The 22,600-nt window shown below is 49.9% G+C and overlaps 1 protein-coding gene across 1 annotated transcript; it reads right to left on the bottom strand.

Moving 5' to 3' along the window:
• Positions 1-5,660: 5,660 nt before the first annotated feature.
• CACNG5 (calcium voltage-gated channel auxiliary subunit gamma 5) lies at positions 5,661-21,877 on the bottom strand. The gene is made up of 7 exons (XM_068210026.1): positions 21,738-21,877; positions 16,804-17,108; positions 10,031-10,293; positions 9,390-9,476; positions 8,366-8,506; positions 7,612-7,757; positions 5,661-7,236 (listed from the first exon to the last, which is right to left on the bottom strand). Exons 3-7 carry the CDS (start codon positions 10,236-10,238, stop codon positions 6,979-6,981), a joined length of 840 nt encoding a protein of 279 aa, XP_068066127.1. The 5' UTR covers positions 10,239-10,293; positions 16,804-17,108; positions 21,738-21,877; the 3' UTR covers positions 5,661-6,978.
• Between the last annotated feature and the right edge of the window lie 723 nt (positions 21,878-22,600).

Here is a 22,600-nt window from a genome sequence, read left to right as displayed (position 1 = left end):
TCCACTGCTGGAGAGACCTCTGTTTATCTGAATTATGAATAATTACACTAAATAATATATAGTCCTCTTGTTCTGGACAAACATGGGTCATCCCAAAATTTAAATGCAGCAGGAGCTGGGGATGCTCTCTCCAGAAACAGATCCTGTAATTTCTGCTAAAATAAAGCACAATTTGCTTTTCCAGGATAATCAATAGCTCTCACTCAGATATTTGAGCTTGTTTAGCGTTGAAGGCAAGCAGCTTTAAAAGCCATATTATCTCAATTTAAGATGTTGGATGGGCAGAGCACAGCCTTGGCCACTGCCACTGATTCTTCTCTTATCCCCTCACTTCAGCAGCCTTTAATGAGCTGAGCTGGAGACAGATTAAACCAGCATTAAGACCCTACAGCACTCAGTTATGCTAAAGCTAAATACCACAGATTTACTCATTAAACACAGATAATTGAGCAGGATCTGACCCTCACTGACAGGACAGACTCTGCTCCTTCTCCTGCGTGACACCGATCGTGTTCCCTTTCCCACGGAGGTGAACTCCCCACACTCCCCTTGGGAGCAGCTGAGTGACATTCCAGTATTTATTCAAATTAGCTGTTATTAATTAAATAACACCTTTCAGCTTCCTTGGCAGGTTTTCCCCTGCAGTTGCAGCGGGAAGCTGGCGTGTGTCAGGATGTCAGGCAGATGTGAGATCCTCAGGGTTATATTTTTGTGAACATGCACCTCATTAAAAAAGTTATCACTGTAGAAAATAATAAATTGATGGTTATGTCTCTGTACTGTCTCCTCTTTTGTGCCTGCCAGATCCTCTATACAAATCCAAACTACCAAGTGCTGTAAAACAAAGGCAGCTCTTGTTCAGCAGAGCTTTGCTTGGCCTTAATTTTGGCTCTGAGGTGGATCCTGCTGGAGTCCGAGGGGCTTCAGCACATGCCTAAACACTTTGCTAATTAGCAACAAAGCTGTATCTCAGCTCTGGGGATTTATCTACATGCAGATTTAGAGGTGTTTGATGGTGTTGGGGACTAATTGGGGTAGGAAGGACTTAGATCCAAAATGAGCCATTTAACCAGGACTGGCACTGCCCTTTGGGCACACGGAGCTGCAGCAGCCTCAGTTTGAGCAGCTGCAAACCTGGGCAAGCACAAGCCATGGAACACCTCCTCTGCACCCCTGTCACACCTGGTCTGCCTTAAGAAAATTAATGCACACTGTCCCAACATTAAAGATTAAAAGCAGCTGCATCTCATCACAGCCAGGAGATTTGTCCAGAGCTGATGACAAAAAAAATGGCTTTTTGGGGAATAACCTTGACTGCTGGTGCTGCATATTTTCAAGGCATATTAATCACAATTTCTGTGTGAATACTTCCCCTTTCTGGAGATGGAAATGGAGAGAGGGATGAAGCTTGGGGAGTTCAGGGCTGGTTTGATTAAAAATGCTGGGCAGAGCCTACAGAACATCATGGTACAAACTGCTCAAGACATGAAAATGTCCAGTTAGAGTCAAGGCATTCCTTGAATCCAGCCCATGGGATAAAATCTGGCAACACAGGGGAGTGGGGCTAATTTTTTTGTTGAAATAGTGCTTTCCTGTATTACAAATTGTAATAATAATTTTAAAAGAGTCTTTTTTCTACAAAGGCTGAATTGACCAGAGATTCAAAGATGAAGTGACATGAAAAGAAGAAGGATTACATTTGGAAGACTGGCTTGCAATTAAAGACACACGGGGTAATTGCTGCAGCCACCTCCTGCCCTTTATAGCCACTGCCCACGGAGGCCACCATAACCCAAAATCTGAGGTATATAAAACCCTACATGAAGATAAAGCAACGAGGCAGCTCTTCTCTCTCTACTTTCCACTGTATCCATGGGAACAGGCTGGAATCTGACATCTACACAGTAGCTATAGACAGAAATCCTGCAGTGCACAGAGGAAAGGTCAGTGGAGCATCCCAGCCATGGTGGCACCCATGGAGCAGCTGGGGCACTGGGGACACCCTGGGGACACCCTGCTCCCTGCCCAGCAGTCACAGCTTTCCTGTGTGCTGTGGTGCAGCCAGTTTGCAGAAAGAAGAGTCAAAGAGCTGATGTGGTTCTTGGGCATTAAGAGCTGGTGGAGCAAAGGGTGGGGTGAAGGAGACCCTACCAAGACCCCAAGACTGGATGAGGAAAACAAGAAGGAAAAAAGCTGTTTTTTCTAGATAGGTTTGACTGTTAAATTGGGGGAAAAATAAGTAAATAAATAAATCCCATGAGGAAGGAAGAAGAAGAAGAAAATAAATATCTCTCAGCTACTTCTCATTAGTGGAGGAGTATTTACTCAGGTGAATATTCTACCTGCTCACGCAGCATCCCCAGCACAGGCACACCAGCTCTGCACAGCTAACAAGCTATCAGCAGGGAAGAATAAGACTATTTCATTTCTTAGCACACCTTGAATAGCCCATGGGGCCAACTCACATTTGGGAAAATGAATACACAACCTTGATGAATACTATTAATAAAGCAACACAAGGACTTGAGAGCAGAGCACTGTGAGCTAGAAACCCCCATTCTGTGCACACCAAGTCAGCTCCTGAGCCTGCCACAATGGTGTGTTTTAGGGAAAGCACCCTAAAAAATACCTTTGGGTCTTGTCTGCTTGAAGCTGATAAAGGGCACAGGTCTTTCACCCTCTGATGATGCAACAGCAAAGTTCATCTGGGGCTTCCCCAGCAGGATTTGCCCTCCCCCTGCCTACCTGACCAACAGCTCCATGGCCCCTCCTGGGCAAGAGCAGCACTAACCTGCCTCAAAACATCTGCCCAAACCTCATCTCACCACAGCAGCAGCTTCAGCAGGGCTCTTGGTCTGCATCCTTGCCTGGAGTGGGGGGGTTACTGCCTCACAGGACCTCCTGCCTCACCTGATCCTTCCCAGTGGCTCCTCGTGCCCACTGCCACCTCAGCTGCAAGGGGAGCAGCACTGCAGGGCAGGTCATCTACACCTATTTGTGAATTTATGTATTTAATCATGTTTTTTTAAGTGTGCAAGAAAGGACTCTGGAGCCTCAAGATGCTTCAGCAGCAATTGAAGGAGAACAAGACCCAGTACAGCCTTGTTATTCCTGGCTACTTCCTTACTGCTTGTGATTGGTCTTTAATGAATTTCTTGCATCCACACCTCATGGTTCAGTGAGGGTTGTCAGGACACTACTAATGGGAAAATGGTTCCCCCCAGGGCCCTATCACACCTGGGGACATGGGAGTGTTGTGGTGTAAAGGGGGAATGAGGAGAGTCCTGGGGATGCTGGCAGAGAAGCTTTCATGTCCCAGAGATACAGGCCACAAAATGCCTTTTTGGGCTTATGGAAAGGGGATTTGATTAAAAAACCCCAGACACAAAGGGGCAGCGTGGCTCCTGGGAATTCCCTGAGATCTCAGAACATCCACCTCCCTAGGCAGCCTCCCCTGAGCTGGGGGTTAACTCACCTCCCCCACATGCCATTCCCTCAGTCAGCACTCATCCATCCATCCATCCATCCACCCATCCATCCTTCCATCCATCATCCATCCATCCATCCATCCATCCATCCATCCATCCATCCATCCATCCATCCATCCCCAGGATCCACAGGACATCCAGGCTGTGGGATGGAGGTGTGTGCCTGTGTTCCTACTGATGGCAGGGACAGAAAAACCTCCACCTGCTGCAGGCCTGAGCAACACCTGGAGCAGGGAACTGCACCAGGCTTTATTTAACCCTTAATCCCAGGTTTTGTTTAACCAGGCTTTATTTCACCCTTAATCCCAGTAACTCACTCTGCTGCTGCAGTTCAAAGAGCCACAGCCCTGTGCTCGAAGACTCTGACACCAATTAGTCATTCATGCAAAACAAGATTTTTGTGCTTCTCAGTACAAACCATTTTTTGTGCAGTGTCAGACAGCAGTCACCTTCCCACGGGCCTGGGGGAGGCTTGGCTCATCCCATTGGGTGAATTTAAGGACTCATGGGGTAAAACCTCTAATTTAATTGGTAGTTTACCCTCAAAATCCACTTTTTATTTATTGCAGTCAAAGAAACAGACACAGAACACAGAGAGAGGGCATGACTGAAGTGGGTGGGAGAGAGACTGAAGGAGGGGGCTGAGTGCTGTTCCTCAAGAAGGGAGGATGTGGGGTAAAACCATGCCAGGTAATTAGGAGAGGTGATAAAATGATTAACTGGTGTCCTAAGGGGGTGCTGCATGTGTTTACTAAGCATTTATTGCTTGGGGAGCTGCAGCTCCAGGGTGGTTCTTGGGGCAGGTGAGTCTGGCAGGGTGGCTGGGCTCACCCCAGCCCCTCACCCAGGCCATGGCTCTGGGGATCCAAGGCTTTGGGAAAGTTTCTCCACAGCCCACAAAGGTGTGATAACTGCATTAGGAGGCCCACAGCCACCCACAGCGAGAACTGCTGCCACAGCAGGCACTTCGGGAGGGACAGAGCAGCACCCAGAGGCACAACCATTGATGCCTGTGCTTTGCAAACACTACATTATCCTAACTAAAATATACATTTACTGAACCAACAGCAAACATTTATTTTAACAGATTTTTTCTGGCAGTCCTGCACTTGTGCTCACTGGGTGAATGTGTGAACTCCCAGGCTAACAAATGCAGCCACATGATGAGAATCTCTCCAATGAATTAAAATAATTACTTTTCTAATTTGCCCCTAGACTCTGTTAAACCTTCTGGGGCCTTGAGAAAGGCATGAAGTTCTTCTAATTTCTTCTACTTGTGTAGGCAAACATTTGAATGTATAAAATGAATAATTCTGTATTTAATCAGTGCAAAGGAAAATTCCACTCGGGGACAGGGACATCTCATAATGCTGCACATGATTAACCACAGGATGACTCCCCAGTGTGAGGAACGTGGCCATAGGAGAGCCCTTGTGGCTCTGGCCATCAGCAATTTTGGTGATCCTGAACATTTTCCCAAGGACTGAGAATATCAGCATCCATCAAGAGTAACATGCAAAGGCAACAGCCTTTGAGACACCAAAAATCACCAGCATCAAGCCCAGCAAACCAGATCAGCCCCTGGGAAGCTGAAAACAATTGCTTGTGAACTCCAGTGATTTTTTGGAGCCAAATTCACACTGAATATGGGGATCCTGATGGAAAACTGATGGTTTGTCAGGCTGGGGGCAGTTGAGGACCAGCAGATTTGTTACTGGAGAGTGGGGCTGTGTTGTGCTTTAGTGCTTGAACCTTCCCAGCAGCCAATCTGTCATGCAGCACTTAAAAACTGGGGCTTAAGTGAGAGCACAAAAATGCTTAAGGGTCATACAGAAACTGAGGGTGAATAGAACTGTGTCTACAAAAAGATGCCCTGATTTTAAAACTTTGCAAATTAGGAATCTACCCAGATATATACTAAATATGCATTACTTGCTTCTCTGGAGGAAGTGGAGAGGAGTAATCCTGTTCCAGAGCTGGCTGGATACACTTCTGCAGTGATGTCCTGTGGAACAGGTGCTGCAATGGATGCAAACAGTGGTGCTGCACCAGGACTTGGCCCCTGCTTTGGAGGAGTTTCTAAATAATAAATATTTAATAGCAAATAATAAATAATAATATTAAATAATAACAACCAAGAGGTCCAACATTCATTACGCAGTGTGATACAAATGAGGTTAAAACTGCATATATTCTATTTCTTTTAATTAACAGTAAGACAAAACAAGCTCAAATATACCAAGAATCCCCAGACAGTTTTGTTTTGCAGAACGGAAATTTTCAGGAAGGTTTAAAATAACAAGAACAGAAATAAAGTTTGGGCAAAGCTCTTTCTCCTGCAAGGTGACAAGCTGGGGCTCACTAGAGGGATCACAGCCTTTTCCTTCCCTGCTATTTATTTTCCATCAGTGGCAGTGATGTTTTCCCCTGGCATCTGGCTAAGGCCAAAATGCCAAAGCATCAAATGAAATTTTCAAACTTAAAACCTCAAAATAAACACATACACACACAAAAAAAAGCAGCGAAAATACCATTTCCTTGCCAAAATGTAAAATAAGCCAAGTACTTTGCTGCAGTGGACTTGTATCAATGATCAACCTCACTTTACACAAGTATGGGGTCTTGCCTCTCACTGAAATAACTTCTTTCCTCTAAATCCTGCACCTGGTGTTTCCCATGGGAAAGGTTTAGGTTGTTTTCCACCTGATGCTGCACTGAAATTCTCCCATTTATGATTGAGCCCTGCTGTCTGTAGGATGGCAGAGGAAATTTGGGTGCTGGAGCCATCCCTCCAGCCCAGTTCCCCAGAGTGCAGAGTGCCTCCAGTTTATCATGGGATATTTAAGCAGCAGTTTGCAAGGGGCCATAGAGTGACAACAACCTGCTGGTGTCCAAGCCTGCTGAGGTCTCATGGAAGAATGGCTATTTCCCATTCCAGCCTGGCTGGAAGTGATATCCAGCAGTGAGAGATACCAACCAGTAAGTGTTCAGTCAAGACAAAATTTATATTTTTCTAATGCTGGTTATTTCTTGGAAAGTTACACAAATCTTTTATGCCTGCTGGCGCTCAGGCCAGTAAATATAGAATTCAATGATACAGTCGAATGCACAAACTTTATCAGCCTACCTACCTACACCAAAAAAATACACCTTTTTTTTTCCTTAGTTCTATTCTATTTTCTTTTTCCTGCTCTCGAGTTCAGCCCTGGATTTATCCCTCAGGCAGAACTGCTGTTTGCTCAGCAGGATGAGCTGAGAGAGGAGGACTTTGGAGAGATTCTTAGTTATGCAGGGAGGAATAAAACAACCCAAAAAACAAAGAAAGGGAAACATCCCAATTCTCTAGGTTACACTATTTGTTATATAACCAATCACTCTGGTTATATTTACGCTCCTATAAACAGAGAATTGGCCAGAAAGAGTGGCCTAAAAAAATGACAAATGGAGTTGGGGCGCGGTGACCACCGGAGCGGGCGCGGGGCCACGGGGCTCAGCACGGGGACGAGGACATCTGGTCGTAGTCGGGGCACTTGAGCAGGGCTGGGTAGCTACTGTTCATCTGCAGGGACGCCTCGCTGGAGATGTCCGAGGGGCTGCGGCCCCGCGCCCACGCGTCCGGGTGCAGGAACTGCCCCGAGTAGTCAGAGCAGTTGCTCAGGCGGGGCCGGTAGAAGCCGGGGTGGGGTCTGTAGAGGTCCTCGGCCGTGTAGCGCTTCATGAACAGGTACACAGACATCACCCCGGCACTCTGCAGGACAGAGACACGGCCTGAGGCCCTCCCCGCCGATGGCTGCACCACCACCCAAGCAGGACAGCACAGAAATCACCTGGTTTGTGCTCTGCTGATGCTCAAAAGCACCTGAGCGCCGTCACGTCCCTGCCCCGTGCCTTGGGTCTGTGCAATGAACAACGTGGCACAACCACATCTCTGCTTTTTATGCCTGGCATCAAACTGTGACCAAATGCCCCATCAATGCTCCAGGTTGAGATTGTCCCCTCTTTACATTATTACCCCCCTAGCCTCACAGCCCTCCCTTAAACCCTATCTGAGCCCCCTTTTTGCCAACAGCCTCAGTCTGCCCACCCCTGGGAATGGGATACACTTGTTACAGGGCGTGGGTACCTCTGTGAGGAGGAACGAGATGGCAGAGAAGGCAAAGGACCACCCATATTTGTAATTGAAGAACGACTCCGAGTCCTTGGTCCTGTTGAGCATCTCATCATTAATGCTGGATATGTAGAGGACCAGCCCCACCACCAGTGACAGACCTGGAGAAGGACAGTGGGAAATTCCTCAGGGACAAAGCTGCTGAAGAAGCACCTTCCTCAAGGCCTGACTTTGGGGTAAAGTAAAAAAACTTGGGAGTGTGCTTGTAATAAATGGGAAAAGGAGCTGCCCTCCTGCTGCTCCAACCCAGGGCACTCCTCTCATTCCAGTCAAACATTCCCTGCTCAGGAAAATCTGTGAGCACTGGGAGGAGAAATCTGGCTCCAGTAGGAGCTGCTTCAAAGCTCAGCTGTCACAGCTATTTGTTTAGCACTTGCACAACACCATGCATAAAACATTCACTTTTCTCATGTAGACACAGCCCAACTGAGCAGTTTGAAGTTTCAGATCTCTCCTGCGACTGATGTGCCATGAAAAGCGTCCTCTCCCCCAGCACCTGCTCCTGCACGGGCTGGGGGGGCCTTTCCCCACATTTCCACAAAGCTCTGCATCCATCCCACGAGGTCTGATAAGGCTGTGGGACTGAGCTGGGAGTGATGAGTCCGACAAGGAGCCACCAGGGTAGGTTAGGAGAGCAGCAGCAGCTACCAAAGCAAATGTGCTCCATGATCAAGGGCTGTCAGGAGAAAACCTGGCTTGCAGAACTCACCTGAGAGGATGAAGAATATCCCCGAGACGAAGGCAAGGATGGTCCTGTGAGGCCGGATGTGGCCAATGTTGCTCAGGATGAAGCCGATGAACATGAAGAAGAGGCTGACCAGAGGGAAGGGGGTGGCAGAGCGGATCATCTCTGTTGAGAGAGGAGCAGAGAGAAGTGAGAACAGGTTAATATTCCCTAAACAGTGTGAGAAATGTGCTTTGCTGGGTGAGAGGGCTCCAACCCTCCTGCTCAGACTATGCTGTGTCTGAGTTTCTCTCCTTGCTAATGAGCTGAGTAAAACATAGAATTACGGAATCATAAAATGGTTTGGGTTGGAAGGGACCTTATGTTCCAGCTCTCTGCCATGGGCAGGGACACCTTCCACTATCCCAGGTTGCTCCAGGCTCCATCCAACCTCGCCTTGAACATTTTCAGGGATGGAGCATCCACAGACTCTCTGGGCAACCTGTGCCAGTGTCCCACTTCCATGGTGGTGACTCTGCTGGTGTTTGCATTTCTGAGGGTTCCTGTGTGAAGTGTTGCATAGGCAACCATCAGAACCTGATTTTTTCTCTAGCTTCACTTGCTAAGTGTTTGCAAAACACTTCTATTTATTAATTCAGAAATGACTGCAGAATTCATCGTGAGAGCTGTGACACTCCATCCTCAATTCATCCTCCTATATAATGTGTAAAATTGCAAGGGAATAAATACAGCTGCAAATTATGGAGAGGAGACTAAAAAGCCAAACACTTTGATAAACATTAGTGCTGAATAGCCAGTGACAGGAAACTGTACAGTTAGAGCCTCCATGGCCATCCTGCCATTAGAAAGGGATGTCCCCAAAAGCTTACGAGCACTCTGGGCAAGTCCCATAGTAAAAAACCTAGTTGCATCATTGTGTGGCAGCACTGTCGAGGAACTCAGAGCTTCTTTGGCAAGGACACAAAGGGGAGTTCTTGGGGAGGGTCCCTAGTGCTTGGGACTTGGTGATTTGCAGGACGTAAGGGTGGAACCCCACCAAAGCACTTACTCAGGACATTGATTGTGGATTCAGATGTCAGCTGGATGTTCATGGGCATGACATATTCGATGGTGAAGCACCGGCCACGCTCCTCACCTGTGGCAGACATGGACAAAAACATGACCTCTGAAGCCAGGGGGTTTAAGGTCATCCCAGGGGCCATGTCAGAGCTTCTCACTTCTCCCCTGACTTCTCCAAAGCAGCTGAAACTTTGTGACATTTCAGGTTGGTCACTTTGAGATTCCTGTTCCCTTGGGTTCTATTCAACTCTGTCCCTGCAGCCAAGTTGCTTCATCAAACTTGGCACAGGCAGAGGCAATGGTCCCGCTGACCTGAATCTGAATTTTGCAGGGATGAAATGGAAAGTTTTTAGCTGCTGCCCAAGGCATTGTGGCTGCAGCTCTGGAACAGGGCAGAGGGTCTGGCAGGGCAGCAGCAAACTCACCAAAGCCTGTGTGCAAAGGCAGATTTATCCTTTGGGCTGTTAAAATCAGGCATGAACAGATGACATTGTTTGCCAAAGGTTGTGCCTGAGTTTGGAAGCAGGGATGGGCGGAGCCTCTAAAAATCCCATTTTTCTCGGCCCTTTCCTGCCGGGTGGCACTGACACACAACAAACCAAGGGGATGTTTTTGGCCAGGAGACCGTACCTGCCAGAAAGCAGACCCTCCAGAGCCCCGAGTGCAGCGAGAGCTTGATCTCAGCCGTCTGGTTTTGGGGCTGGACGATGCCCTCCTCCAGGTAGAGCCAGTAGTCGGTGCTGACGGAGATGCCCAGGAGGCCGAGGCCGCAGACGGCGAACACGCTGCTGAGCAGGGTCAGCGCCTTCCTGCTGCAGGCGCTCATCGCCAACAGCATCGGCGGCTGCGCGGGACGGGAGGAGCGCCCGGCACGGAGTCTCCAAAGCTCTGCCCTGAACGCAAAGGAGCCAATAGAACAATCACGGCAGAGCCCGAGCTTGAACCAAAGCCCAGCCGACTGCTGCCCCGCGCCGAGCCGGGAATGGGAATGGCACAGCACGGACAGGATGGGAATGGGAATGGGAATGGCACAGCACGGACAGGAATGGGAATGGGAATGGCACAGCTTGGATGGGATTGGAATGGCACAGCACGGACAGGAATGGGAATGGGAATGGCACAGCATGGATGGGATTGGAATGGGAATGGCACAGCATGGATGGGATTGGAATGGTACAGCACGGACAGGAATGGGAATGGGAATGGCACAGCACGGATGGGAATGGGAATGGCACAGCATGGACGGGAATGGGAATGGCACAGAATGGATGGGATTGGAATGGCACAGCACAAATGGTAATGGGAATGGGAATAGCACAGCATGGATGGGAATGGGAATGGGAATGGGAATGGGAATGGGAATGGCACAGCACGGATGGGAATGGCACAGCTTCTTCCCTGGCTCCTGTTGGATTTGCTGCAGGTGAATTCCTGCGGCTCCAGCCAGAGCTGGCACTGATCCCCCCAAGGATGGAGGCAGCATCTTATCTCCCTGCAGAGCCTTATCAAGCGCTGCCAGACCCTGGCACAGGAGCTGCTGATGATCACGGACACCACGATCGGGGATTAACAAAGCTGCTCATGACTGCTGGACCAAGCCCAGCCCTGAGCAGCTCCCACCACCATCCCACTTGCCTAGAACACTGCCACTGTTCCACTTCCATGGTAGATCTACTAATTAGGAGATCGTGCTAATTTTGCAAAAGCCATGCTACATTTATGACATCATCAAACAACTTGAAGCAGAGTGGCATGACAAATAATCTGCTTTTTTTGTTGTATTGCTCTTGCCAGAACTGCCACTACCCTCCCTTGTCCAAACCCACCTTGTGCTCTGGAGGGAGGCAGGGAAATGGGTACAGAGAGCTACAGCCAGGTCCTGGGCAAACCTTAAAGGAAAAGCTTCCCCCATCCCCATGTCACTTATGTATAGCATCTTTTTAAATTATTATTATTTTATTGCACATTTGCTACTTTGGTCAAATTAGCAGTTCCTATGGTGCCCTGCAGACTGATAAAATAGAACTAGAAATCAGACTTCTTGGTGCAAGGGATAAAAAGTGAAACTGGTATGGGGGGAAGGGATGGGGGGAACCTGGTATGGGGAGAAGGGATGGGGGGAACCCACAGCAACACAAGATTAAAGGAATAAGAGCAAGAAGGAAAAAGATGTGTGTGAGAGATGGTCTTGTGTGGAGTAACAAGGAGGCAGATAGTGCTACTGACTGCTGCTATAAAGGCAGAATGAATCACAGATAAGTGCCATGTCATGTATATTTTCCAAGGCCCATTTTGCTGCTATTCGGCACTGCAAGCAATAAGGAAAAAAATCTAAATCCAGCTAGACAACAAAAGCTACTGACTTTCTAAGCAGGCTGCATCTTCCTAGGACTCCCTTTAGAACTGCACTGGTTTTGTTTCACACCCTCAGGAGCGGCTCCATCACTCCTGTGCTCCCTTGGTGAACAGACTCCCTGGGAGACAAGTCCTGTTGCTATTATCACTGCAGTAAAGGTGGTGGGTTTAGTGATTAAATCAGGAGACACAAATCCTGCCTGGACCAAGAGATGACAACTCTCTGTTCCAACACGGCCAGACTGGAGGAGGGTGTTTTTTTCTAGTGCCTCTGATGCAAATAGATTAATTCTCCCTTGCTTACCAGACTCTCGGAGATGCCAAAAAGTACACAGCTTGTACTTTTACACCTGAAAGCCTCCAAGGATAATGTTGTGCCATAATTCCCTCATGGTGAGGGTGAGTTGGTGATGCTGAGAGAGGTTTCTTGCTCCTCCAGCGCTCTGGGGAGCTCTGAGCTCTTGCAGTGCTCATCCCCAGCACTTCTGTCTCACAAGTCCACAGCACCAGCTCCCCACACCCATCCTGGGTTGTGTTTGCAGCAGTTTCATTTAGATTAACATGAAGGAAACTTGTAGTTACTGTGGAATCCAAAGGAAGGCATTTACTGAACAGATGCAACATCCAAGGTCTGTGTGCCCCTCCAGCTCACTGCTCTGGGCAGCAATAAGCGAAAAAAGCAGGGAATGCTTTTTTCTTGAGTGAAAGAGAAGGAAATACTCTTTCACTCAAGAGTATCAAATTCTTGAGTGAAAGACAGAGAAGGAGAGAGAGTCTTTAATTATGGGATCTGACCCCGAGTCCAAAGCAGGCAAGTACATCTTGGTACGAAGCAGATGTACTCGCACCCTCAAGCACTGCAACAGCTTTGACAATTCTCTTCCATATGAAATTAAGGCTTTGGCTCATCCTACGTTCACACTGTGCCTTTTCCCAGAAGGTTCCAACCTACAGGAAGGGGATTGCTGTCTCCAGACAGCCCAAGAAAGTGCTCCAGCTCACACTCCTGCAAGCTTCCCCTCCACCTTTGGCTTTGCTAACCAGCCTCATTTTCAATGTTATTTAATGCTTCCCTCAGCTCAAGAAAAGTAGGATGTGCTCCCAGGAGAAATACCTCCCTGCTAGGGGAGCAAGGAGCCAAGTGCTGAGAGGATGCTCAGATATTTTTCCCTGAAGAATTAGGAGGCAGCAGCCTCCTATGGTGGCTGTGGGGCAGAGAAGCACATCAGCCCTGCACTTGCCATTTCCCAGGGAAGATGCCATTTCCCATCTCTATGGATTCCCATTGGATTCAGCAATCAAACAGCCAAAACACAGATCCTCTGGCTCATCCATTCGTCTCCCTAGCTCAGCCAGAGCCATATTTTCTAGCTGCTGCCTCAAAATGAACAGTATTTACGACAGGGTGTCTCATCCCTCTTGGCATTTTGATGCCAAAATGGTAGAAGGAACTGGAATCTATTCTTGGCTCATGCATCATCAACAACCATCCTCCCTGCACATTTTAGCTAATAACAAGCCAAAAATCATAGTAGAGAGTATGTGAAGGTCCAGATAAAGACACTTAGAGGAGAATAATGAAGTATTTCCTATGATTTGTTGTCCACCAACATCAGGCACTGGAAAATAGACCCATTTGGGCTCATTTCTGTTGGTGTGATGTGAGCAGCAGGGACAGGAGTCGGGCGTCAGAGCTGCACATCTCAATTGCCTCATTCCTTTCCCTCTCACACTTCAATTTCCATGAAATCATGCATGTGTTAGAGACTGGTGCCTATTTCTGCATCACTGGCACACAGAATTAATGTGTGATGTGATGTGATCCCCCACGATGTGATGGGGAACAGGGGTAGGGGTGGTGCAGAACATCTGCCTGAAACAAAACCTTCCCCAGGTCCAGTGCCTGGAGGATTCACAGGGCTCCCAATGGAAAGGTGTTTCAAGGACAAGAACAGGAGCTGGCTTGATTATCAGGAAGGATTTAGTCCACAGTGACCTTTATCAATTGTATTATGCTTCCTATGGCTGTTTGGTTTCCAGCAGGAGCTGGATTTTAAATTAAATGAATAGAGCCCCAACAATTTCCAGGAAATAGAACCTTAGAACTGCTCCTGCTCCTTCGATCACACTGTGCATCCTGGTAGTAGTCCAGGGAATAATAAAGGCAGTCTGCAACGTAATCTGCAGTCTTCGTAATGAATTTCTCCTTGCCTTGGAGCAACAGTTGCTGATGGAAACAGCACATGGCTCTTGCTGGGCCTGAATCCTTTGGGAAATGAAATGAGCACTGGCTTTGTTTCTAACACAGTTCACCCATATTTGGAGTAAGTCCTTACCTGTTGGTCCACATTCACAGAAAGGAAATATCCTGGGCAGATTTCTGAGCCCACATCTGTGGTCTAATGCCAAGCATCAGCCACTGCTCAGTGCTGTGTGGGTGGGCTGAGAAAAATGAATATATCACTAGTCAGCTGCCTGGACAGGATGGGTCATCTCAATAAATCACTGCTCTGGGTTCACCAGAAAACAGCAGCTCCCTCCTGCCCTGGGTAAAGGCAGAAGGAGCAGGGCCAAGCCATTGATTTTTATGTGACATCATTTCCAATTTCCTGACATTTGTGAGGAAGAGAAGCACTGCCAAGGTTATCAGAGCAGACAGGAGGGAAGGGTTTCTTTGTGAAGGGGTGCTGAGGTCCAGGATAAGCCTCGTGGCCTGTGGCTGTGACTATCTGGTCCATGCTGTAAACCAAGGGCCAAGGGAAATCAGAGATTCAGCCATGGATCTGGAGCAGTGGGAGAGGCTGAGCAGAACATAAAGGAGAAGGAATGAAGCCAGTGAAAGGGGAGTAGGAAACCCTCTGAGTGAGCAAGCAATGGATGTACAAAGAACATCAGGACCTGAGTAGGAGCAATCAAATGCTGGAGATCGTGAGCAGAGATGGAGCTGAACTGAAAGGACCAGATCCCACTAAGCTGCAACAAGAAATTGGGCTGGCTAAAAATAAAGGGCCTTTGAGCAGTGTGATCCCTTCCTCAGGACACAACACAGGCCATGGATGTGTGCAAAAAAAAAAAAAAATAGGTCAAGGAGAGCAGCTCTTGCAGAGTAAAACTCCTCAGAGCTGGCAGTGCTTAGGCAGGCAGGGCTGTGCCCAGGCCACCACTGCACTGTCACTCTCCTTCAGACAGCACAACTCACCCTGGTTCCCTCGGGGACAAAGCCAGAAAAGGCTGATTTGGTCATTAATAACCCTGGTGAAATAGAATGATCCCACCGAGTTCATGGAGCACCCAAAGGGTGCAAATTCTTCAGTCACAAAACAGGGCGTGAAGGATGCAGCCTGAGGGCAGCTGAACTGGTGCTCTTTGGCTTGGCAGAGAAGGTTGGACCAGTGTGAGGAGCACATGGGGAGCTAACTTTAACCACAGCTGAGGAGAGGAAGAGGAGAAGATGGTGAGGGCAGCGCTCACGGCTCCATCTGGGGTCGCAGGAGAAGCAGCTCCACAAACCTGACCTGGAAAACTGGGCAGCTGGGAAAGATAGTTCTGGTTTTGGAATTACTGCTTGGGAAGAAACAGTCCCTCCTGAAGCTTGGAAAAGGTGTGCTGCAGGCAGGAGAGAAGCACAGGGCTGCTCTGCTTCCATACAATAGCTGAAGAGAGCAGAGATGGCTGCAGAGAAAAGCAGTGTCTCCTGCTTTTCATTGAGAAGGAAATTTCCAAAGAGGATATGGGTTGGAGCTGGCCCACAGAGTTCCAGGTGCCCTGTCCTGGGCTGCTGGCACCCACCACTTCTCCTGGCACATGGGGAGACTGAAATACATGAGGGCAGCTTTAAGAGCTACATTAGTGTCACACAGAAATGTCAGCTCTATTTCTGGGACCAAAAATATGTGTTGGAAAAATTAACTGCAGAAATAAAATATCTTTTTGATGTGGAGGAGGTTTAGCCTGATGTTAAGAAATAAAACAGCCCATCTCATGGCAGTTTGAACAAGGGCTTGTAACTGTGACTATGAGCAAACAAACTTCAAAAGGATCAATACTGGGCTTGAAAGCTTCCCCTCAGCTGGGAGCAGCAGCGCAGCGCTGCCATTACCGACACACAAACACGGCAGTGCTGGATCAATGGGCACACAGGCTCTCCAGGGAGGCTTTAAAAATAAATAAATTAATAAAAAGAAGGCTGGTTATGAGTTATTTAATCCCAGATTGAGCCACAGCAACAACAAACCTATTAATTTTGTGCTTGTCATCACACACCAGGAACACCTGATAAATAATCAGTAAGAAACCACATGTGAGCTCACACTCTGCAAGGCTCACCACTAACTGATTTTGGTAATGAGATTACTTCAGACTGTCTCTCTTAAACTTGACTTACATAATTTTTCTGAGAAGTCCTCTTTTCCCTAGCACTTCCTGTGCTTCATTTCTTGCCAGAGTTATTTTTTGCAGTTTGGTGAAAAAAATCTGGCTATGGCAGTGCAAGAGTGATGGAAATGCTTTCTAGAAAGCACCATAACTTGAATCTCCAAGGCTGACCCACTTCCCTCTCCTTATTTATCTCACACCAGCCTTTTTGCTGTGGACTGCTCAAAATCTGCCCTTTTGCCTGGGTCAGGTTTGCAGAGACTTGTTACTGATAACTCAGCCCACCTCAGCTCCAGCACCAAATACAAGGAGATCAAATGATATTCCCAAGGTCAAAGGAGAAGTTACTGAAATTTATTTCCCACCCCAGCCCTCAGTGCAGACCCTTTCCCAAAGTGGGCACCTCTGCCATGCTGCTCTAGTCGCTGGAGTGATGGCACTGCTCCAGCTGTTTCACACTAATGGCTTGGGATGAACCCAGCAACTTCCACAAATAAAATCATCCACCAAGCAGCCCTGATGGTCCTGGTTCACATGCTGCTGGCACAGCCCGTGTGTGTACAGTCAGTCTCATTCACATGGTCCTTCTGGATGCACAGATATCCCCCACAAAACTTTTATAGAACCCATCCCACCCACGTGTCTCCTTTTTCCTTGGTGTTTCAGGCTCTTACCTCTGTTAACCCCAACTGAAGCGATGCTTTGGCAAGTGGAGAACCTGTGATGGGGCTGAAGGTGGGAAGAGCAGTTCTGGCAGATCAGCTGCAAGGATGAGGGTCCTCACTGGAGGCTTCAGCTGCTGGATGGTCTGGAAGGAGCTGGGAGTGGGATGGCTTTGGAAACAGGCAGGACCTGAAGGGAGGGCACAGCCTCAGCTCTCCCCCTCTGACTGACCCACAGGAGGGCTGCAGGGTGCTGGGACACAGGGACAGGCAGATGGCAGGCAGGTCTCTGCATCCACGTGCCGGCAGCTCCTGCCCTGGGGTGTTGTAGAAAAGCATTACACAAAGTGCATTTCTCGAGAGGGAAACAGGAGCTAAAGCTCTGACCTTGCAATATTGCCCACACACCCAGGTCCAGCTCTCCAGGCCTAACCTAAATATATCTGTTCAAAGTTTACAACCCTAACAATAGCTGAGCCCTGCCCTTTGCAGAGCTCTTCCCAAAGCCCTCTCTCCCTACCAAATCTGACACAGAATTCTCCTACTCACAGTGTGTCTGAATGCTCACAGCCAGGGACCTGAGCCCAACTGCTAGTTTCAATACCCTACAAAAAGCTACAAAAGCAGAATGAAAGAGGGAAATATCTAATGGTGCAAAGCAAACCAGCTGGGGACTGTGCTAGAGGAGCTGCAGAAACCTCGCTGCCATGGGGGCCGTGCCTGCCCATTAACCTCTGCCTGAGGTGCATTGTGGCTTGCATTTACATCCCAAAGACGTGAACTGCGGTACCCCCACGATCCAGTGACCCTGCTCAGGCTGCAGCACCGTGCTGCCTCCTGCTCTCCTCTGCTGGCACAGGGACAGAGCCAGGAATGAGGGAGAGCAGCTGGCCCAGCTGTGCACATCCACTTGCTCCAGCACCAAGCTTGGGCTGCTCTGGTGGGCTACTAACAAGCTGGCCCTTGTTCATTTCCAAGTATCGTTCAAGTTGGCACGAAGTTCTGTAAGAGCCTTGTAGATTAAAAAGGGGAGAATAATCCTCTTCCTTGCAGCTTTTCAAGGTTTCTGTGTCCTTCCAGCACAAGGCAGGTTATGATTGAAATACTCAAGCCCCACTCTGTAAGATATTGATGTTGTTTTGACCTGAAGTGGGTGCGAGCAGAGCCCCCCAAATTCAGTGCAAGCACTTCAAAGGCTGTCCATGAAATGTCTCTGGACTATAAACATTCCCTGCTGTGGAAGGTCTAAGAAAAGCCCTAGGTACAGCCCAAGCTCAGGAGCTGAGGCTGCTCAGCAGAGAGGGGCCAACACCCCCAGTTCCTTCTTTTCCCCTTAACGATCAGTGCATGACAGCTTGAGCTAAATTAAGCTTGGTAGGAGGTAAAAATAGCATCAAGAGCTAATTAAAGCTCTTGCACTCCTGTGTTGGTGGGTACCTGAGCTGGGGAGGCAGGAAGCCACAGCTCTTCCCCCACTCCCGCTCTTCTCACCAGTGCTGGCAGCTGGAGGGGTTTTATGAACATTTTCAGAGTGATAAATGAGAGAAGGCAGAAATCCCCCGAGGGCCCTGGGCTCTCTGAGCACTGAGGGCTGCAGACAAGTGGCACATTGGGCAGGCAGCACGTGCTGCCCACGGCTGCAGGGACCTGCGTCCCCTCGGCTCAGTTAAAGATGATGGATAGAGAGAGCAGTGCCTCGTTAGCCAGGAGACTGCATTCCCTCCTCCCTGCTTAGAAACCAGCTTTACTGCAAAGCCTCTGAGCAGCCAAATGATGGCATAAAGTGCACAAGGGCTGTGTCAGCCACACCTCTGGCAAACGACTTCATAACCCAGTGACACTCGTGGCTGCCACACAACCCACTGACCAAGGCCAGCAGCTGCTCCATCTGGCTTTGCCCCAGCATTTTGGGACACAGCTCCTTGGAAGCTGTTGGTGATGTCTTCATGCACAACTCCCCAGGTCTGATGCTGAGCAGCCACTAAAGTTTGGTCCCATTTTCACACTGGAAAAGTCTTTATGCAGCTTGTTGGGTTTCATAATTAGCAATATTAATGTACATAACACGTATTTATACATCACTGGAGGTACTAAACTTTCTACCACCCAGATTTTAGCAAGATTTCTTACCAGTTCCAGTATTTAATAGGGCAGACAGGGCAGGAAAAGCCATGCATGAGGTGGAGCAGCCTGAGAACAGGCACAGGCACCATGGGCTGGTCAGGAGGCCATGGGCTCACCTGTCCTGCTCAGCACAGGGAAGTGCAGCCACATCCTGGGAAAGTCTGTGGGACCAGGCAGGGAATGGTCTTGGTCTCACTCTTCTCCATCCTTCCCGCAGGCCAGCACCTCTTCCCTGGTGAAACCTGGCCTGGCTCCGTGTGCCTGGTCTCTGCTTGTGCTCCTCTCCTGTTCCCTTTGTACCCACCCAGCAGCACCTCTCCTGCCACCTACACCCGACCTGACAGTCCCAGCCAGAGCTGCTGCAGGGAAAAGGAACATCTCTCAGAACCATTTTGTGTCTCCTGGGAAGGAACGAGGGCCACCTGTAGACCTTTGGGGCAGGTCCTGCCCTGGCAGACCTGAGCCTCTGCTCCCTGAGGATAGGGATGTCCTCAGGAAGCACTGGATGGGCACTGGGTGGGAAAATGAATTATCCACAAGTTGTCCTGGGTCAGTGGATGCAGCTGCTGTGCTGCTTCAATAATGCCCTCAGTGCAGCCTTGACACGGCTCTAGCAAGGGTTTTCACTGATAAGCAATATCTCTCTCATTAATAAAAGAAAAACTGTAATTCCTGTCTTCCTAAAAGACCACACACAAACTCCACTCATCTGTGACCGCCCATTTTCTGAGCCTGATGAAGGCATGTGTGTTGTCCTTTCACAAATTCCATTTTGCCAGTAAATATTTTACTACAATATCAGAAGTTGTGGCTCTACAGCTTTAAAAATCAGTGTGACTCTAACACCAAACCATCTTTCTAGAACACACCTAGAACCCACACTCTTTAATTTCAGTGAGATTAAGATCCCCACATAACTAGATGATGGGGTCTAGGTCAAAAGTAATTTAAAAATGCTATGTTGAACCCAGGGGTTTAAAACCCAGGGGTTTAAATATTCCCAGCTGATCTAGGAAAAGCTCCTGGTGCTCACTCCAGCCTCGCACAGCTCACAGCTCAGTAATACCACTGAAATCTCTGCAGGCTTGTGCATTATTTCTCTTTTGTATTTTATATTCCCTCCCCTCTCCATAAATAAAGCTGAAGCTGCAAAAGCTGTGCTATGGATGCTGCCAGGTGGAAATTCATTCAGCTCAGTGAATATATTCAACAGCTACAAGAATACAGCAAGGGATCGGAGGAACCCCCACGCAGAGGCATTTCTGTCCCCTGGATATCACTTGGGGCAGCCTGGAGGCAAGGTGTGATGGCACAGGATGGGCTGCTGGGAGCCAGTCTCCTGCCCTTGGGCTTTTGATGTGGATCCCGACGTGACAGACTGAAATGTGCTGCTCAGTGGCAGAGGAGCCTCTGAAAGGAGCCCAGACACGAGGCACTTGTGAAACCAAAGGGCAGCAGTGATGGAAACACGGGAACGCTCCTCCAGCAAAGCTGCCAGCCTGGGTCATGCCACCAGCACTCACTGCTGCTGCAGGAAACTCAGCAGAAATTCTCTTCTTTAGCTGAAATAGCTTTTGCAGTGTTCTGGCTGAAGCTGTGCTATCTTCAGGGAATGCAACTTGCTGCCCTTTCCAGCATTCAGGGAATGCCCTTGCTGCCCTTTCCAAAGGCTCACCTGTACCGTGCAGGCACCCACCAGCTCCGACGAGGCCTCGCCTCCCCCAGGGGAATTTGGGGGACACAGGGACACAGTGGTGACAGCGGTGCCGAGGTCAGACCTGCTCCCCGGGCACCCTGAGGAGCTCCTGCAGCTCTGTGCCTGGAAGCCCCAACCCTAAAAGCTGCAAACAGCATCCCGCGTCGGGGGCTGATGAAGTTCTGCGAACATCCGGCAATTAATCAAGAGTCAAAGGCCATGTCAGAGCCTCCCTGCTCGCCGCGGTGGCCGAACCACCACATTTCACATCTCACATCTCACATCTCACCACCTTCCCCAGGCTGGGGATAAGGAGCTCGTGGAGTGAGGACAGGCTCCACGTCCCCGTTCCCTGTTCATATGGTAACACGCGATCCAGCCTTTCCCCTCACCCCAGGCACTTCACTTCACTTAAGAAGCAGGTCAGGTTTTTCTCAGATAGCCTCGCTCAATTCTCACTCCCCTCTCCAAAGGGTTTGCTACGCTGGAAAACATTCACAGCCTGACTTCCCGCGGATTTCATATTCCCTGGGAAAAATACACCTCCGTTCCTCAGCAAAACGTTCCAAACTCGCGGCTGAGGACGGGGATGCTCTCAGCGCCCGAGACATGGCCTCTGTTAGAGCAGCCTGCGAGGGGAAAGCCCAGGGATGAGGATCTCAGGGAAGAAGCGCCGGGATTTTCCGGCTTCCTCGTGCTCGGGTCCTTCCGTCGGGAATCGGGCGAAGTCAAACGCCGCCACCCGAGCGGTGCCAGTCCCCGGGCAGGGCACACGGGCACCTCACCCGGGCACCTCAGCGCGTCCGGCCGCGCCCGCCGGGGCTCGCTGCGCTCCGGGGCCGCGCTGGGATGCGGCGGATGCTGCCCGGGGCGGTGCCCGCGCCGGCCCCCGGCCGGTTCCCACTCCAAGGGGAATACGGAAAGCACAGGGATACCTGCCCTGAGCCCTGCGGCTCCGCACCCTGATCCCTCTTCCCTCGCCTTTAAACTTTCGGGGTTTTACATCCCATTCGGATCCCTCACGAAGCCACCTCCTGGACCTTTCTCCCCCGCTCCCGGAGAAGCCTGGCCCGGACACGGGAAAGAGCCCCAGCCTTGCCCTCCCCATGCCAGTCCCGGCACTCACCGGCCCCGCGGGAGCTGCTCCGCGGCGGGACGCGGCCGGTGGCCCCGGGGATGCTTCGCTCCGCGCCGCGCCGGGAGAGCCCGGGGAGGAGAGGGCATCACATGGCGCCGGCGGGGCCAGCCCACCTCTCCCTCCCCGCCATGCCCCCGTTCCCTCCCTCCTTCATCCCTCCTTCCCCTTCTCCATCCTCCCCTTTTTCCCTCCCCCTCCCCTCCCTCCTTCTCCATCCACCCCTTCTTCCCCTCTACCCCCCACCCTCCGCTCACTTCCTTCTATCCCCCCTTTCCCTATTCCTGCCTTTCCTTTCACCCTTTCTCTGTATTTCCCCACTTTCTCTCTATTCCCCGCTTTTCTCCTCCTACCCATCTGTGCCCAGTCCCTGAGCTGTGACTCCCACTGGGGCAGGGCTGGGAGCCAGCCCTGCTCCTGCCCCTCTGCGCCTCCTCCCTTCCCTGCACCCCACACCTGCAAAAACTCTGCTCCAAGCGCTGGGAAGGCTGCGCTTCCCGGGACACGGCTCCTTCGGGAGCTGGGGAAGGGGAAGCTGGCTCCAGCAGCAGTGTAAAATTCACAGCTAAGGACACAGCAGACAGCGGGGAGGGCTGGAGGGCAGCAAGCCCAGTGTGCTGGACAGAGCCAGCTTGGCAGGGCTGGGACCGAGGCAGGGAGAGAGCCAGGGCTAAAGGAGAGAGGGACAGCAGGGGCAGATGCTATGGGCTCTAGAAACCCCTGCCAGACTGGGTGATTCAGCCAAAACACATCGAAAATAAGAGGCAGAGCCAAGAAGAAGGAGGCAGCTCCATGGAGGTGTCCAGCAATGGGACAGTTCCTTGAACAGAGCAGGAAGGACAAGAAAAGTGTCA

The sequence above is a fragment of the Anomalospiza imberbis genome, chromosome 19 (genome assembly GCF_031753505.1).
Source record: "Anomalospiza imberbis isolate Cuckoo-Finch-1a 21T00152 chromosome 19, ASM3175350v1, whole genome shotgun sequence".
In the NCBI taxonomy this organism is placed as follows: domain Eukaryota; kingdom Metazoa; phylum Chordata; class Aves; order Passeriformes; family Viduidae; genus Anomalospiza; species Anomalospiza imberbis.
Note: the sequence above shows the minus strand (reverse complement) of the source record. Positions and strands in the feature narration are given on the sequence as shown.

Coding starts and splice junctions, on each gene's coding strand:
- CACNG5 (XM_068210026.1), bottom strand. CDS start 10,238: ATGCTGTTGGCGATGAGCGCCTGCAGCAGGAAGGCGCTGACCCTGCTC. Junction 8,507..9,389: donor ATCCACAATCAATGTCCTGA/GTAAGTGCTTTG, acceptor CTCTCTCAACAG/AGATGATCCGCTCTGCCACC. Junction 7,237..7,611: donor TCTCGTTCCTCCTCACAGAG/GTACCCACGCCC, acceptor TCTGTCCTGCAG/AGTGCCGGGGTGATGTCTGT.